Source organism: Lepeophtheirus salmonis, chromosome 9 (assembly GCF_016086655.4).
Source record: "Lepeophtheirus salmonis chromosome 9, UVic_Lsal_1.4, whole genome shotgun sequence".
NCBI classification, from domain to species: Eukaryota; Metazoa; Arthropoda; class Copepoda; order Siphonostomatoida; family Caligidae; genus Lepeophtheirus; species Lepeophtheirus salmonis.
This window is the reverse complement of record NC_052139.2, coordinates 10,545,310-10,563,822: the sequence shown is the minus strand read 5'-3', so window position 1 is coordinate 10,563,822 and position 18,513 is coordinate 10,545,310. Positions and strand designations below refer to the sequence as shown.

Sequence of the window (18,513 nt, the reverse complement as noted above, 5' to 3'; positions counted from 1 at the left end):
TAAAGGCAAGGGTCCTCAAACTTTTTTACTGCGGGCTTGATAACTGGAAGAACAACGAGCACGGCCACCTAGATCCCTCTGTTCAATACTTGTAAGCCAGAACGAAAGCTCTGTGAAAGAAGACGAAAAACTAAACTTAGCATTCCATGTGAATCATAGGTGAGTAGTGTGTTATGTACAAAAAACAACCAACATGTTTATTTTCTAAAAAGCTACCAATGAAGCAGCGTTGGCAAAAATAAAGTCTTTGAAAGGAATCCATGATGGCCAGAATTCATCTCCCAATTTCAGATATCGACTAGTTTGAATAATTTTTCACTATATTGTAAAGACTGGGGACGAATATATAACGATATCAAACACGCTTTTGTTTGCTGTCCAGTTCTTAAAATTATAAAAGATTTTATATTACTTAATTCCAGGTATATTTTAGATTTTGAGCCAAGATATTGGGAAGCGTTTGTGCTATTTGGTATTCCGTCGTCTAACATGAAGTAGAGTTCAGATGGGGAAACCCCAATTGTTACGACTATCAGTAACTCTAAAGTGTTTATTGTTCAACAGCTCATAGGAGATTGGGTGATTGACCGAAGAAATATAAGGACTATCTCAATATCAGCTGGAGCTCGATACACAATTATTATTAGGTGTCGGAGTAATCTTCATAAGAAAAGATAAAAAGAGTCTCAAAATATTATATTATTCTATGTATGTCTTGTATAATATGACATGAAGTGATGTGTGTAGAGAAAAAAAAATTAATTTAATTACAAAGTTTCGTATTTCAAATCATCAAATTCAAATACAGTTGGTGTGCCTGATGAACTGACGTTGTGGGTCTGATCTGGCCTGAGAGCCGTAGTTTGGTGATCACTGATATAAAGGGAAAGGAAATACCCATTGAAGTAGTTAATAAGTTAGTTGAATTTTACTCTTTGGATGAATTACCTGCTACAAAAGACTGCGTCGTTGTACGGAAACATACTGGTAAAATTAAATTACCAGCATTTTTTCGCCACTAGTCATAGCAAAGGATGGAGTCCGAGGGACAATTAACAAAAAAGCCACCAATGAGAGTCTTGGCCACCCATACGAGAATCAAATCACGATACCGATTCAGTTGTTTGGGTTTGTTTCTAACCCTTTAAAATCAATGAAGTGTGTTTTTTGTACGTATGCTGACCACAAAAATGAGCGGATTTTTAAAGAACTGGTTGAACAATGCAAAAACCATAACAAGGGTCCCAGAAGCTTCAAGAATTTATGCCTGAAGTGGATACATCCCTATAAATTCGGGAATACGGCGACGTAGCCGAGTTGAAAGTGGAATCAGTGGTTTATACTGAACACTACTTTGGATAAAACAAATTAAAAATCTGCTTTAAATAATTTTATACATTGAGCAAAACTTATATTTTATTCTATTGATATAATAAATTATTTTATTTTGATAAATATGAAATTAATTCAAATACATTCATGACAAGATTATGAATATTTAAAATTAGGGGGGGATAGAAAGGAAGAATAACAACGAATTATATATGCTCTTAAATAAAAAACAGAATTTAATGTTATGGCGATTATGACCCTTTCCAGTTAGAGGCCTAAATAAAGATGATCCCATTTAGACTCCACTCTAATGTTTTTTACACCTATAGAATATGAGTAGATCAAAGTTCTTACAAAAAATGGTCATATAAATTTTGTAGCATGACTGAGGTGCTATTTTTTAATAATGTTTCATAATATTTTTGTACACATACCAATTTTTTAGACTATATGAATTGAAGCGTGTTCTCTTAAAAGTATTTTAATTGAAAAAAAAACAAAATGAATCGGTTTATTGTAAATTGAGTTATGGCTTACTCAAGATCTAAGAGGGCCAAACTTTTAAAGACTCTTAAGCGGGCCCTCGTGCCTCCACAAGTCTAAAGTCTAATCGAAATCGGCTGTTACCATGTAAAAAATTTCAAAAAATTGGGCACACTTGACATAGAATAGCAAAAGTACTAAAGTACAGATTCTCATGAAATTTTGACCGCTATCTTTTGAAGGTTGGTACTAGTGTTGGGTTTCGGTCTGGACCGATCGCAGATCGTTACTTTTTTTTTTTTTTTTTTTGGACCGAATTAGTTCGCTCCAACAAAAAAAGCTCGATCTGGACCGGTCTCATATAAAAATTCGGTATCAAATAAAAATTTGGTCTAGATCGGTCCAAAGGAAAAAATGGGTTTAGTTCGATCCCAAGAAATTGCTCAGATAAATTGTTTATAACAATACATCATTTGTATACCTTGACGTTATAAGAAGTTTAAACAAAGATAACTCGGATCAATTTTGATTCCGCCGTCTCTTATATGTATACCGTATTTATTCTATAACTTATAGTGCAATTTGAGATTATTTTGAAATAATTGAATGACAGTTGATCTAGAAAACAAATGGGCTCTCAAAAAAATCAGTGCTGGACCAAGTCTCAACGCTCGTTGGTACTAACTTAAAATGATGTTAATTTTATAAAAAAAATAAGGGCATCTATGTGTATAATCCGATACTTTTTAGTCAATGAGTAAGGACACACACTTATAAAAATTAACTCCCCAACACACCCACAGCGATATAATCTGTCATTCATGAAAGAACACATCAGTATACAACTTTATACTTAGATGTTATCTCCTCAAGAACTAAATAATAATAATAACAGCCGTTTTGGAAAATGAAAACACTGCTCTGATTGTCAAACGTCATAAAATAATTAGAATTTACCATTCTATTTATGTCCTTCCTTTTACTTATATATCTCCCCTACTTCATAAAAAGTTTTGTCATGCCTGGTTCTAGGAGTCTGACTCAGGATGAAGGACAGGGAATTCTGGAAGATAGTATTGTACATTCGTACTTTTTTAAGATCTGTTTTTTTGGGATGCAGATCTGCAACAAAGTATGTACAAGGGAAAATAGAGACAGGTTATTACGTAGGTATGAGTGATTCATAATAGGGATTCCAATGGGATTGAATGAAAATATAAATAGAATCATCATATAGATTAGGTCAATACATTTTTGTTCTACATTCCTACTCGAATAGTACTTTATTAAGCAATAAATGGAAATATGTAATCACTATTGACTACTATCGAACTCAAGAGGGAAATAGATATACAGAGTGTTCACCCTATTTATTCCACAAAAAGGTGGGGCTTTTTTTTTTTTTTAAATATTCTCTCCAAACAGTTGTCAGACTTAAAAATAATAAAATATTATGAATGTTCGAGGGAATTTAAGCTATTTTACAATCACCTCTAGCCTCAATTACAGTTTCTATACTTGGGCAAAAGCGTGAGCAGGCCTTCGCCACTTGGTCCCTTGGAAATTCCTGGAATTCTTTCTTCATCCAACAGATGAGTTCGTTTTTGGTGTTGTGGGGGGCTATGTCGGTTTTTCGTTCGATTGCACTCCATGCAAATCATAAGATTCAGTTCTGGCGAGTTTGGTGGGCAAAATTCCGAATAGATGAAGTTGCCCAAATTGTCTTGGTGCCATTTGACATCGGCCAGCATTGATGTTGTCTCATAATTACCTAATTCCCTCTTAACGTGAAAAACGTGAGTCACTGAGTCCCAGAGTTCGAGGAATAGGACATGTGTGTTGTTTACATGTAAACACATCACCAGTGAGTAGCGCTACATTGCAGAAAAATAATAAACCTCCCTGAATAATAATTATCATTACCCTGCCAAAGAATACTAGCTCCTGGCTGGAAAAAGACTTCAGACGAAGTTGAGTAACCTGTTGACAAAAGTCCTTTAATCTTATTACTAATCGACTGTTATTTGATACTTTATGAAAGTGATTTTATTAAGTGATAATTAAATTAAAAGGATCTTTTGTTTTAAACGGATCTGACAGGTCAACTTCGTCTTGTGTTGGAGTTAAAATACCTTAGTTGATGTTCTCAGTCTGTACCTCCACAACAAATACATCCAAGTATTGATCAGGAGTTATTATCATGCTGTTGTCATCGATACTAATTATGTTAACATTCTATAAAAAAGTATGGGTTTATAAATTAAAATTTCTTGGAAAGATTAAAAGACCTTGAACTTCTCCCATTTTCAATGTTGATCAAACGAAAATTTTACTTCAACTGGATTTTTACTTACTTGTGACCAAGGAAGAAAGCGATGGGACTGCTCCCCGTCTCAAATGCAGATATGCTTTTCCTCCCACGGAAGCTAGAGTTTGCCTTGACAAACAAAAATCTTCTGCCTTGAAGTGTTTTTCACATATTACAGAGTATGTGATGGCCTCCAGAGCGAACCGTTATCGTCTTTTCGTCTCAGAGCATCTAGCATTTAAAATATGTACCTTCATTTCATAAAAATATTTTCCCCAATCCCCAAAAGCATCCCCAATGACATTAATTATCATGACAAAAAATATTTATTAATTTTCAAAATTTGTCAAAATAGTCATGTGCTATGATTTTTCATATTATAATCAATCTTCAATCAACATGTGGGAATTAGGCTCTAATGACATAAAAAGTTTGTTTTTTTGTTGTTTTTTTCAAAGTAAAAAAATATCAATACGACTTAGATTGGCATTATAGAAAATCATGTTAGTGTATCAATTTTCTAAATAGCCATTAAGACTAGATTCATGTTCCATCTCCAGATTTATTTTTTTGGGCGTTGACATAACAGTAAAATAATAATATATATTTGTAGTATAAGTAGCCTTGAGTCCCTGTTTCAACCGGTAATTCCTTATTCATCAACTATTTGAGTAATAACCTGTAAAATTAGTATCCCGTAAACTTTGTGTTCACATTAATTTCTTACTCATTACAAAATCAATATTAATGAAAGAAATTCAAACCATTAGACAACAAAGAAAAAACACTGAAATGATTTCAGTGTTCCCTAAAAAAGGGTAATAATTTTTTAATTTCCGCGTTTATCAGCCACAAGACATTGATTGCATTTTCTTCAACAACTAATTCCAATAAAAATTATCTTAGGTTTAAAATTGAAAGGAAAAAAAAAACATTTTTTTTTTCCTTGGCTGGAATATATGCCAGACTTTAGAGTTCGAACTTTAGTATGTGCAATCAAAAACAGGAGAGTATAATTTTATTGAATTGGTTTATTTTATTTTATTTGTAATAGGCAAGGCTGGAGTTTAAGAATATATGACCTGTCCGTTACCTAAAAAAATAAGAGATGGAAAAAGGATATGGTAACCCTGATAATTTAAAGAATATTTAGGAGAAGAGAAACTTAGATCTCATGACGTTTTATTACTTTATCTGCGAGAAGCTCTGAGAGGAAAGAAATATTCACAAATGCCACTTAGTGAGAATATACGCAGGAATTACTCCGATATCGATCCTCAATTCTACTTTGAGACCAACAAGGAAGTCCCGAAATTAAGGATGTTTTACTTTAAAGCTAAAAGAAGAAAAAAAATTGTTTTAGTTAAAAGCTGTAAATTTTTTTTTTTTTTTTTTTCCAAAAAAATAATTTTCTTAGAATAAAACTGTATTTTTGTAATATTTAAAATTTTATTTTTGAGATTTTTTCCCCAAAATTTAATTTTTCGGTGAGCAGCTGTGTATTTTGGAAAAAAAAATACTTCATAAAATTAACTTTTTTGAAATTTTTTACAATTTAGCTACAATTTAATACAAATATTTAACGCATCAATTTTTTATGAAAAAATGTAATATTTGATTTTGATTTTTTTTTTTTTTTTGAAATTTTACTACTAATGTTTTTTGTTTTTTTTCCAAAAAAAAATCCAAAACCCCCCTCCAACAAAAAAATAAATATTTATATATATATAATCCTGCCCTGTGTTTATACTTAGATTTTCTGACCTCATGAATGAAAAAGTAATTATCCCCGAATTGAAAATAAAAACTGTTGAGAACATTGATATCTTTATTTAAACCCAAAATCAGTCGATAGTAATTAGACAATTCCTCTTCTTATTATTATTTAATAATTGTTGAGAATCGTTCACAGGTTGTCAAGAGCTTACTCAAATACAACCAATTAACGTTTAAAACACGGATTAGAAGAAAAGAAGCGGAAATATTGACAAGTGACAACAAAAAAAAAGGTAAGGTAACAACACCGTGTCAGACTGCCAATTTCAAGTGGCCTAGGTCTTTACACTTACATCCCCCCTACAGCCCTGATGCTAACCCCCTCGACTACATCTTTTGGGTTCATGTCGAGGGAAGGGCGACAGCGTTTTTCATTAAAACGCCGAGGCCTTCAAAGCCACAGTCACCCAGCACTGGGAAGCTATGACAGGGAACTATATCCGTAGCGGGTACCCGGCCTTCCCCCTCCGCCCGGAAGGCATCATTGTCGATAAGGGCGGGTAAATTAATGATTAAGAGAGCTCAGACACACATCTATTTATATTTTTAATTTTGTTGAAATTCATTTCTTAGTTAATAAATTATTTTTATTGAAGTTTAAACATTAAAAGTTTTCAGATTTTAATGGATCACCTGATAGCCGGGAGTTGGAGGGAAAAAAATAATTTTTGAATCTACTCCCCTAATGAAGAAGAGTGGATGTGGTTACTATGATTGCTATTGATCGTAGGCCACCTCAACGATTATGATTATGGTGTTAATCAACTTTATATATTGTGGATGGTTTATGGAATTTTCCATTTCAGAGGACAGGTTGAAATATTTCTTACTATTTTTTCCTTTTGTGCTCAATTGAATTATTATTATTTTCAACGTTTATAGGAGTTCAGACAAAAAAACACATCTAAATATAGATAAAATTGTTTTTGTAAGCAATAAATGTATGTAAAAACAAATTTATTAGGGAAATACCTGACATTTACTCCACATTGGACGAAATAGCTCTCATGGTTTGTATTAATAGAAAAACTATGGATATTCAAGAGTCTTTCAAATCATGATTAAACAAAATAGAGCCTATGTGAACTTTAAGTTTATACGAAAATTAATAACTAATTCAATACAAATTTGTGAATAGCAATTTTATAAAACTTGATGGCTTTTTTTAAAAGGACGTTTCTATAATGGCATTTTTTTTGTAAGAACATTTTTTTAAGATAAGATTTATCTTTAAAAGATGTTTCTTCAACGACTTTATTTTTACTTTATGCTTTTAATGACTTAGGTAAAGTATTGATCTAAAATTTAATCCACTAATAGTAAAACCACACATAGAAAGTTTAAATTTTTGTTCATCTTGACCATGGGGTGTAAATTAAGTGTTTCATTTTTTCTTTAAATGTGATAACGAAGCGATATAAATAATTAGAGACAAGTTGTTGATAATGGCAGTTTGGTATTTTGAGTCTTTTGAATATACAGCTGATGCAGAAGAATTAAGCTGCAATAGAAAGAGATTGGGTTGGGATGTCATTCGTTTGAAGAACAAGTTTAGACCATTTAAAATTATATGCATACTTCATTGTTGTTTTTTTACAGCAGCTGATTTTATTCAATTACTGAAATGATCGGCCTCAACAATATTACCGATAAGAGGAATAAAAAATTTAACTTCGAATCAGGATGATTAACTCATTAATACAATGATCGTCTTCTTTTTTTCAAATATTATTTTTCTTCGTATCTTTTCTAATATGCCCTTGTTTGTTAACAACAGAAATTTAGATCAAGCTTATTCTCAACTTGTCTTACTTACATCTTTTTTTCAGGGCCTAACCTCCTAACAGCTTTGGATTCCCTTCTATCATTTGATAAATGATACATCATGTCTTTTTAATAATTTATTCTATTTGATAAATAAACGAAGTAATAAGCTTCATTTAAGCTCCGTTTTTAAAAGGACAGGCATACAATTATTTGTTGATCCTTCGTCCTAAATATACAAGGATCGTTTGAAAATTCGATGTAAAGTCTGAGATATGGCACTACAGCCGCGTATAGAAGTTACGTTTAGTTAGTAGCATCTCTTGAAAGAACACACAACAACTTTAAGCCTGATCGGTATATTTCTTTCTGTTAACATTCGTTTGAATCGAGGAGTCGGTTGGAAAAATTATGGCTACTATTTTTTGGATTCATAAGGAATAATCCTCATCGACATCTGGAAAAGGGTAAAACTATTACAAGTGTATATCATTTATCGTTATTAGACCATTTAAAAATGAGCCCATAAAAAATTCATTTTCCATCACGACAATGTACAGGTTCAAACATAAGCAGTTGTGGTTGCAAAATTAAGGGAAATAAGGTTCCAACTCGAGATGCCAAATAGTACTAGCAATCTCACGTACTTTCACTCTTCTGTCATCCATCACCATATTATGAATTTTATCAAGGAATTCTGGAGTAGTAACCTCAACAGCATCTCATTATAACAAATTACAATTCAAATAATTTTCTCACTAAAAGCATTTAGTGCCTTTGAATAGGGATTGGAAATTTGTACAGACGGTTTAGCGATTACAAAAGGAAAACAACTTTTCAAAATAAAAATTAAAAAATGAAAATTTAATGTTAGGTCCATTAAGATTTTTGAAGAGCCCACAGTGATTTTATATTGTAAAAATTATGAAAGCAAAAAAACAAATTGATAAATTTTCAAGCCCAGATTAAATGAAAACAAATTTCCTAAAATAAACTTCTTTAATAATAATACGAAGCAATTACATGTGAATATTCGCATGAAAAAAGAAAAGTAAAACTGTGGATTTTTTGGGGAGTTATCATTTATATAATTAAAGCAAAATGTGTCTGTTTTTTGCCCCCTAAAAAGCTAAGACAATGCCGTATACTACAACTAGTGTTAAAAAACATTATCATTTAGGAAGTTTTACTATTTTACCTCCAGACCGTGCCACTCTTAATCATTTTGTAAGCAAACTAATACAAGTATACAACGGTCAAGCCCTATTTGTAGGACAAAGCAATTTTTGATATCGTTGTTAATGTCTTGCACATATAAATACTTATATGTCGATAGCCAATTAAATTTTTGAAATCAATATTAAAAAATTAAGGAATTTTTGCTTTTGACTAAAAAATTTATTTTTTTCTGAACAGCTATGGATTTTTGAATTTTTTTTTTGTGAATGTCTGCGGATTTCCGAATTTTTTTTTCAAAAAAGTTTAATTTTCCAAACAAATTTTTATTCTTGAATTTTTTCAAAAATATTCCAAAAACCAAGCCCCTCCTCCCCCAAAAAAAAAAAAAAATCCTGCGGCATCCCTGAAATAGATAGAAATACAGCTGGAAGGGCATGAAAATCACTGCCACACAGTTATAAGGGAGTCTGATGAGTGATTTTGATGAATTTCTTTTTATACCAGCTCAAGTATAGAGTCAGTACCGGCACTCTTTCTCTTGGAAGTATAAACGGCAAGACATCACGAATAGAGGATTTGAAAAATGGAAATATAAACCACAAAACTTATTTCATATGAAGGCAGTCGTCAGTCATTTGACCCCATATATAATATTTTTTTAGATTCAAGAGTTTCCGTTTTATGTATACTGTCACATATAGGAAATTAATTAATTTTATGAGTAGCAAATTGCAGAGTGTTTGATTTGAGTTTAGATGTACAAAAACCCTATTGTTCGATAATTCAATATTAACAATTAAGAAAATAATAAATGTGTTATTGGACTCTAATAATAATATGAAGTGAGTGAAATACATACTTTATATGATTGTATGTGAGTACCAAAAAATAATCACGTAATTTAGGGATAATTCATTAGCGTACTAATGTTAAAAATCATGGTTTAAAGAAAAATAATATTAGAAACTCTTTACTTCAGCCCTTCTTCCCTCCCCCTTCCCCACAAAAATGATCTCACAGTTTGGAAAAATGCAAGGGTGTTTTTGGAAAAAAAAAATCACACAATAAATTTTTTTGAAAAATTTCAAAATCCACAGCTGTCTACAAAAAATGAAATTTGTTGGAATAATATTTGAAAATTATATTTTTTGGACAAAATTTCGAATAAAATTTTCAAGAAAAAAAATTTCAAATATTAAATTTTTTTGAAAATAAATGAAAATTCCCAGCTGCTCACAAAAAATGAAATTTTTTGGAAAAAAAAACTTCAAATATTAAATTTTTTGAGAAAAAAGTTCAAAAATCCATAGTTGTTAACGAAAAGTGAAATTTTTTGGGAGCAAAGTTCAAAAACATGAAGTTATTAACAAAAAATGAAATTTTTTGTAAAAAAAACTTCAAATATTAAATTTTTTGAGAAAAAAGTTCAAAAATCCATAGTTGTTAACGAAAAGTGAAATTTTTTGGGAGCAAAGTTCAAAAACATGAAGTTATTAACAAAAAATGAAATTTTTTGTAAAAAAAACTTCAAATATTAAATTTTTGGAAATAAATTAAAAAATAAAATTTTTATGAAATACTATTTTATATTAACGCAATTCACTTTAAAAATTGCGGAGAAATAAGGATAGACAATGAGGTGTACTTACGAGGAAAGTAACAATTGATGGCTAGGTACCAGATAATTTTGGGCCTTTTTTGTGTTTCTTATACGGAGGTTAGCTTGCGTGATACAATAAAGGTAATCAAGAAGAAGGATAAAAAAAATAATTTCCCTTTCCTAATGAAAAGAAAGGATAAGTAATCGTGCTATTTAAAATCATTTGCCATAATTCATCAATCATAAGTCATAACTCATAGGATATAACTTTGTTTGATAATCAAAAATAATAAATTATGTAATAGACATGGGATCAAGGGAATCGACACCTGACAACAAAGGTATAAGGTACATTTGTGTTGATTCGTTTTTAAAAACACGAGCAAGAAGAGTTAGTCAGTTACTCTAAAAATAAAAATATTCCTAATTTCTAATGAAAAGCTCCAAATTATATATTAAAATAAAATAAAATAAATATATGTTTATTTGACCCCAATTTTTAAATAAACAACACATTTTAAAAGAACAGTGATTCTAATTTCAAAAAATTAGAAAGTTCTGACCCCACATTAACCTAGAATGTTTTATAGGATGATTTTTATTCAAACTATGAATTAATGTTAAGAATTAACAAATATAGTTTTGGACAAATTCCAAGGAATTAAGATCTATTTTTCCTTCAGTGTTTGTAAATAGCTATGTTGCAAAATAGAAAGACTTTGAGACTTGTCCGTCAATTCAGTTTTCTTTTGGTTTATTCATTTCTATTTTACAGACACACAATATTCAAATATGTAACCTCGTAATGTCTACGCATTGTTTGTCATAATTTTTGATAGTCTAATACCTTCTAGAATCATTTAAGGAATCTATAGGACAATCGTTAATGTTGAGACTTGGTCTGAGATGAATTAAGTTCTCGAATTCGGACTCAAGTGATTTGAACCAATATTTCTGTCCTGACCAGGATCTCAGTCTGTAAACAGAAATTACATCGTTTTCAAATAGTGGACAGATTTTTTCGATCTCTACATCTATGGAACGATTTTATCTCCACGTCCACTACTTCCAGATCTTAATTGTCTTGTTATTTTCCACAATATTAAAAATGAATTACTCATATATACCTTAATAATATTAACATCCAACACAGTATTTTATTCGATACTGTATTATAATATTACTTAGTAATATTTTATTATAAGCATAGCTATACATTGATATTTGTATATGATAGCCAAAAAAATTCATAGGAATAATAAAATGGCCAATATATATAAATACAATACGATTACTATTTTATTGCATTCCTGTCCTTCTGGAAACAGTTCATAAGAATTCAATATAACTTATTACTTCGTTTATTTATCAAAAATAATTATAAAATAGCCATGACGCATCAAATGAGACGATGAAATTGAGAGTTGACAACAAAATATCTCGCTAACAACAAATACGAGGTAACGTCGTATCCCCTATCCGTTCCATTTATGAGATTTACAAATATGATTTATGCAACAGATTCAGCTTCATATGATGTCATTGTAGAAATAGAAATATAATTGTCATAGAAATAAAAAACATAGAGTGATGACATGAAGAAGAAATTGATGCAGGTGTAGTTGACCAAAACATTCAAATTGCAGTGTGGTAATAAATAAGTGTCTGTTAACAACATAGATGACGCTAGAAATATTTTGATGCTCGATTCTCACTGTATTTGATTATATTTTTTTCTTTAAGGTACTGTTCCGTTTTTATAGAGGTAAAGGATAATTCCATATAAGATCTGTAGTGATTGAAGTATAAGCAACTATATTTTCTATTGATTTGGTCAACTAACTTTCAGCTTCAAAAAATTTACCTTTATTTTACTCTACGTAAGCAACAGGCTTAATGCTAGTTAAAAATGGTGAGGCATAAAGAAAACTGTAAGGTAAACGCAGCAGATATAGTAAGTAAATCAATTTCTTTCTATTTCTGGTGACGTCACTATGCGCATTTCTTTGACTAAATGTATTATTTTAAATTTGTTTTTTCCATTGATTTCTTATTTATTTACACTATATTTAGGTTTTCTTAAATTATTCTCTATAGTCCTATTCCTGTATTTGGGATCGATCCCAATGATTTCCTCCGTTATGCTAGTTAATTTTCGAGGAGAACTGAAAATCGTTACTGTCTAACCTTGTTATAATAACATTATATCAAACTTCATATGACGTCATTCAATGTTCGATGTTCATAAATTGGATTCACAACTGACGTCATCAGCCATTCAAGTATAGAATCGGTCGAGACCGGCATTTCTCAAAGTGGGTGCTCCAGCACATTGGAATGTTCCCTGAACATCTGAGGAGTGCCATACAAAAATCCGTAATTTGACATTTAATTATACATAAATCAATTAAAAAATCACACATTTCATATATTTAAATACATTCTTTTTACATATGAAAGGATAAATTTTTATACTCATTTTAGATAGATAAATATATAAAATTTAACTTTAAATATCTATTTCAAGTAATAATTGTCAAGGATGTGTCCTATCAATAGGCAAATAGCCCACCGGGGTCAGAGTGACTGTAGTACACAGTATATTATTTTATCATTTAACTGCGAAAATACACTTGATAAAAGAAGGAAAATAATCAGAGATTGTTTCCTAGATAGAAAATCCCCACAAAAAATGGACATTATTGACTGTGAAACGGAGCTTCAGCCTACTTCATGCATTTAATCTGAGTTTTCTTGGTTTTATTTTTGGGAACTTGTGTTGTTGCATCCCTTGGGCGATCAAACAAGTTTGTAAAATTGTATACGGATAGGATGTATCAAAAGAAAAAAATAAGTATAGTGATTAGAATAGTTGATGTGTGTGTGCATTCTTCTTTTTATTCAATATTTTATGATCGTGGGTGTAATGAGATCTCTCTCAAAAAGAAGAATCCTCCCCTATCTCTGGTATATATTGATTTAAAAATGCATAATAAAATAAATATAAATGAATGTAAAAATAATAACAATATTTTCACTACACTAATGCTATTGACATTGTAAATGTAGACGGTTCTCCTCTTTATAGCAGTAATTCATTTTCTCCCCAAAAATAATAATAACTATAGTTGATAATTATTGTTCAAAAAATAAGTTGCCATTGTATTTTTAGGAAAAAATATTTATTTATTTATCAATGTTGATGTCGTCCCCTTCAAAATAATTGACCTCAGATACAATACAATATACAAAGCTTTTTTCAACCCTCCAACCACTTCTCATCAGAACATTTTTTTGTATAGCCTTGAGCTCTTTCAGCGTGCATCTCTGTCCTTTCATAGGTCTCTTCAGTTTTGGGAATGAGAAAAAGTCAGATGGTGCAAAATCCGGTGAATATTGTGGCTGAGGCATGATTGTGGTGTTGTTTTTAACCAAAGAGTAGTTTCAGAACAAACTTCACTGACACTCGTCTCATGCCCAAAACGTTCGAAAAAAATTTATGCCACGAGCAAACCAAATATGCTTAGACGTTCAGAGTGAGGCTCGTCATTGGCATCTTTCTGGCCATCTTGAAAAAGTTTGTACCATCTGTAAACATTTTTTTTACTCAAAAATGTTGCCCGTATGTCATTGTCAACATTATAAATGTTTTGGAGCAGTTAATTTTATTTTTTCATAAAATTTGATGCAAATTCTTTGATCCATGTTTTTTAATTTACAAAAAACGTTGAACCACGCTCCACATGACGTTACCCCACAAAGATAAAAATTTACATTTTATCATGCTATTTCAGTTGTCATTTTTCCTACCACTTTCTCCATAATCATAATTAGGCTACAAAAAAATGTATAAAAGTTATTTTAAAACAAAAATAAAAAAGCCTACGAAGGGCATTTATATTCTATATTTTTTGTTCGAGGTTAAGTATATCCTGAACATAATTCAAACCTCAAAAAATCTTCATATCAAAATCAAGAGGTTTTGTTTATTTCATTCGACTTATAACAAAAGTCAAATTAAAAATTATAAAAGAACAAAATAAAAGTATATTTAAAAAAAAAAGAACAAGTTTCAAAATAAACAAGAATCAAAATTTTAAGTTTAGTAATATTATAGGTATTTTTAAATTTACTAATGACAAAATATTAAATCTCCCTCCCCTTAAACCACTCAAACCGTCACAATCTAAATTATGGGTTACACGTTATAGTATTGGGTGTAATAAATAGATTATTTCAATAATAATTTTTGGAGCTCACATCAGCAATACACTATATTTTACAGTTTTTATTTTAAATTACAAAAATACAAGCCAGGCAGCTGAAAATGTGATATATATAGTTCTGATACAGTTTTATTTTCGTCAATTCCGTTCTTATAATTTGGAAGTAAAAGATACAGCCTCCATTGGAAGGCCGACTGTCGAGAATCTCGATAAAATTATGAAAATTCTGGAGTCCAAACACTGTTTCAATTGTTCAAGAGCTTAAAATTGCTCAAAAATCTGTTTTGAAGCCATTGAGTATATATAGATTCAAAAAGAAGTTTGATGCATGGTTGCCACACAAGTTAAAATCTGTTCCATCAGATTACACATCCATAGTGGTTCTTTAAAAGCTCGGAGAGCTTGTTCTGAAGGCTCTTGTGCAACCATCTTATACTGGTACTATTATCTTGTTTATGTCGAATGATTCTGCAGGTGAAAAATTATACTAAATAGAAGCTTGTGAAAATCAACTCTCCTAGTTTTTTGCCAAATGAGACAACGATTTTTTTATAAAAGTGGGATAGAGCGTTTTCACTTGACGTTAACAATGTTGGTGTCAGTCATTTTAGGGGTCTAAACAGCCAAGTTTTAAAAAAAGTATAAAACCCTATTTCTCATGAAAATTAAGAAAAAATGTGTACTATTGAATGCCAAAATGGGACCAAGAAATAAAAGTTCATAACCCTTACTGTCTATCAAAATGTTATGTTAAAATATCTTAGTTAATTTTATTTACAAAACGGAAATAAGATTTTTTAAGGATATTACAATAGAAATAATTAGACATTTTTCAAAAAAAAAAAAAATCTACAAATTTGTAGGGATTTAAGTACATATTACTTTGATTTGATTCCAATATCAATGTTAATCATTTGCATCAAGTAGTATTCTATACAGATGTTAAGTCTTTTTAAATTCTTAAAGCCAATTGATGAATTTCCATCGAGATTTCTTGGGAATTTATCCATTTTATATAGTAAAAATATCAACTATGACATGGCGAGTCCTTCAATTAGGATCCAATTTATAACATTAGTGAAAACGTTCTATAATTAAGAGGTTATAAATTATAATCATCCGATTTAAGTTAAATTTGCACCGCTTTGTTTGACAACTTGCAGTCATTTTAAAAGTAATTTAGTTTCACTCAATAGTAATGGACTTCTTTTTACTACACCTAATATTATATGTTTACATCAATTTTTGTCATTTTTTTGTTTCATCTTTAAACAAGAAGACTGCTGACTTACTTTATTTACGCAATATTGATAAAGTCACAAGTGTTTCTAACAAAATTACGTGAATCATCGTCATCCCAATTTTTGTCCCTTTGTAATGCATCTATATTTGGTAATACTCATTTTTGGTGGATAGTGATTATACGAAGAATGCTTTAATAATTAAAACTGAGGATATGGTGCAATCGGCTTTATTATTCTTCGTCCTCTATACCTGCTGCGATGATGATCACTGGCAGTTGTACGTAAAAGAAATAAGGAAATGTTAAAGTACGTTGGGTATTATAAGAGAAGAAAGTACTAAGTAGTTTGCGGGACGTAGTTAATTATTAAAATTAATAGAAGGTGTAATTTTTTCTCACCCAACACTCTTATCTGCGGAATATGTACATTTACAATATTATATATACATATTGTATCGCTTTAGTTGTCGTGTTCTCTCACTCCCGTATTGAATTTGACATTACTTCACTCAATACGGATTAACATTTTGCATTCCATGAAGTGAAGTGAAGAGGAAATGTCTACTTCTGCCACAGGAAGCCACTTGGGATGGTTTCTGAAGTTCAGCTATAGTTTAGGACATGTTCAAAATGATCTTTATGCGTCTATGTGGTTCACTTATCTTTTAGTGTTCTTCAATAAAGTTCTACTCTTTGATAATACTTCAGCCGGAGTGGTACTCTTCATTGGGCAACTAGCAGATGGGATTTCAACACCTCTCGTCGGGATTTTTTGTGATAGAGGAAGCAACAGCTCTTTCCTTTGTGCACGTATTGGAAGTCGTCGGGCATGGCATCTCATCGGCACTATATGTGTTACTCTTTCCTTTCCATTTATTTGGCTTCCCATCCCTGAAAGTTTTGATACTCATCTATGGGCCCAAATTTTGTACTATGCCTGTTTCGTCGTCGTGTTTCAATTTGGATGGGCAGCTGTCCAAATATCTCATTTAGCAATGATTCCGGAATTAAGTCCATCAATTCACGAAAGAACTGGACTCACTGCAATTCGTTATGGTGCTACTGTCATTTCTAACATCACAGTGTCAGTTATTACCTGGATATTTTTAGGTATATCAACTGACGGAACCGCTTTGAATCCTTCTCATGAGGATGCATTTAATGATATACTCATTGTCGTCGTTAGTATAGGGATTGTAGCATCCCTTTTATTTCATATATTAGTTCGCAGATTTAGTGAAGACCCACCAATTTTGAATGACGATTCAGCATTTGTTACAGAACAAAATGATCAAGAAATAGTCAAAGAAGTACCTTTCGTACCAATGGGTATTCGTGATTGGGTTAAAGAGCCGACTTTTTACTTAGTTGGAGTCATGTATATGTTTACTCGTCTCTTTGTTAATTTAACTCAAGCGTATATACCCTTTTATTTATCTGAAACTCTTATTTTGCCTGCCGTTAACATAGCCATAATCCCTTTGGTGATGTTCGTTTCTGGATTCTTTGTTTCGTTTATCATGAAGTGCACAAATAATCGAATTGGAAGGAAACCCACTTTTATCATTGGGAGCATCATAGGATTAGTGGGGTGTGTCATGGCCTACTTTGATGGAGGTGGTACAAATTTCTTCATCAACTATGGAATCTATGCAGTTGCTATATTAATAGGAGCTGGAGCATCCGTTCTGCTCATTACTAGTTTATCGCTGACCAGCGAATTAATAGGTGCAAATATTGAATCTGCAGCCTTTGTTTTTGGTGCTATGAGTTTAACCGATAAGTTAAGCAATGGTCTTGCTGTTGTCATGATACAAACCTATGTACCTGATCCATTAAACCTTATTAGCTCAAAAGATTTTTATAGGACAGTTTTAACCTTTGTTGGAGGTGGATCAGCTTTATCAGCCGGTATTGCATTATTACTTCTTGCTCCATTCACTCTTAGTAGGCGGCGAAAGCAACCTGTTGAAGACTCACAACATATCTCAGATCATGATGTTATTAATTGTTAGTTTCTATTTTAAAACGCTTTAATTACTTTGTTAAAATATACATACATATTGATATTATATATTTATAAATTGTAATATTCCTATAAATTTCCCTTCATGATATATTTTTTTATCACAAATATACCTATTATGTGTTGCCCTGATAAGTGATAAGGGTAAAATTTATTCAAAAAATCAAAGCTCATATTTATTAAACATATTTTTATGTATCGACAGATTCATAGGAATGAATAATGAATCATCATAATTAAATTAAATAAATACTATTTTTATATTGGGAAATAATCTCCTTGAAAATCAATCTAAAGCCAATAATGTACAACTCGTATATTATTACTAATTATTAGTGACAATTATGCGATATTTAATTGATTTTTCTTAATTGAAAAAAGTCCCATTCTATGCCGTTTTTCCAATTACTATTCTGCGTATCATGAAAAATAAAATTAAGAGTTTTAGCTTCTTTTAAGTGAAATTCTGGTAAATGATAATAAAACCACAAATCTCCATTTTTTTTTCTCTTTAAAAGGACAAGAACTACATAAAGGCACATCCTCAAGCATGGGATATTGAGTTCTTTTGTTTTT

General features: G+C 30.9%; 1 protein-coding gene and 1 long non-coding RNA gene across 5 annotated transcripts; one reads left to right on the top strand and one right to left on the bottom strand.

The window, feature by feature from the left end:
* Window positions 1-1,398: 1,398 nt before the first annotated feature.
* Window positions 1,399-12,328, bottom strand: LOC121124768 (uncharacterized). Of its 4 annotated transcripts, none has more exons than XR_011781663.1 (6): window positions 11,290-12,328; window positions 10,492-10,622; window positions 4,170-5,459; window positions 3,948-4,050; window positions 3,307-3,689; window positions 1,399-3,248 (listed from the first exon to the last, which is right to left on the bottom strand). It is a non-coding gene; the product is annotated as an uncharacterized lncRNA (long non-coding RNA). The 4 variants fall into 4 exon arrangements; XR_011781664.1 differs by having other exon boundaries at window positions 1,399-3,689; window positions 4,170-5,216; window positions 5,313-5,459; XR_011781665.1 differs by having other exon boundaries at window positions 1,399-3,689; window positions 4,170-4,354; window positions 5,313-5,459.
* A 2,375-nt stretch (window positions 12,329-14,703) lies between these two features.
* On the top strand, window positions 14,704-18,208 carry LOC121124518 (major facilitator superfamily domain-containing protein 12). The gene has a single exon (XM_040719682.2). It carries the CDS (start codon window positions 16,469-16,471, stop codon window positions 17,924-17,926), a length of 1,458 nt encoding a protein of 485 aa, XP_040575616.1. The 5' UTR covers window positions 14,704-16,468; the 3' UTR covers window positions 17,927-18,208.
* The last annotated feature ends 305 nt before the right edge of the window (window positions 18,209-18,513 follow it).

What these genes read in the sequence shown, in the direction of transcription:
- LOC121124518 (XM_040719682.2), top strand. Translation starts at nt 16,469, where the DNA reads ATGTCTACTTCTGCCACAGGAAGCCACTTGGGATGGTTTCTGAAGTTC.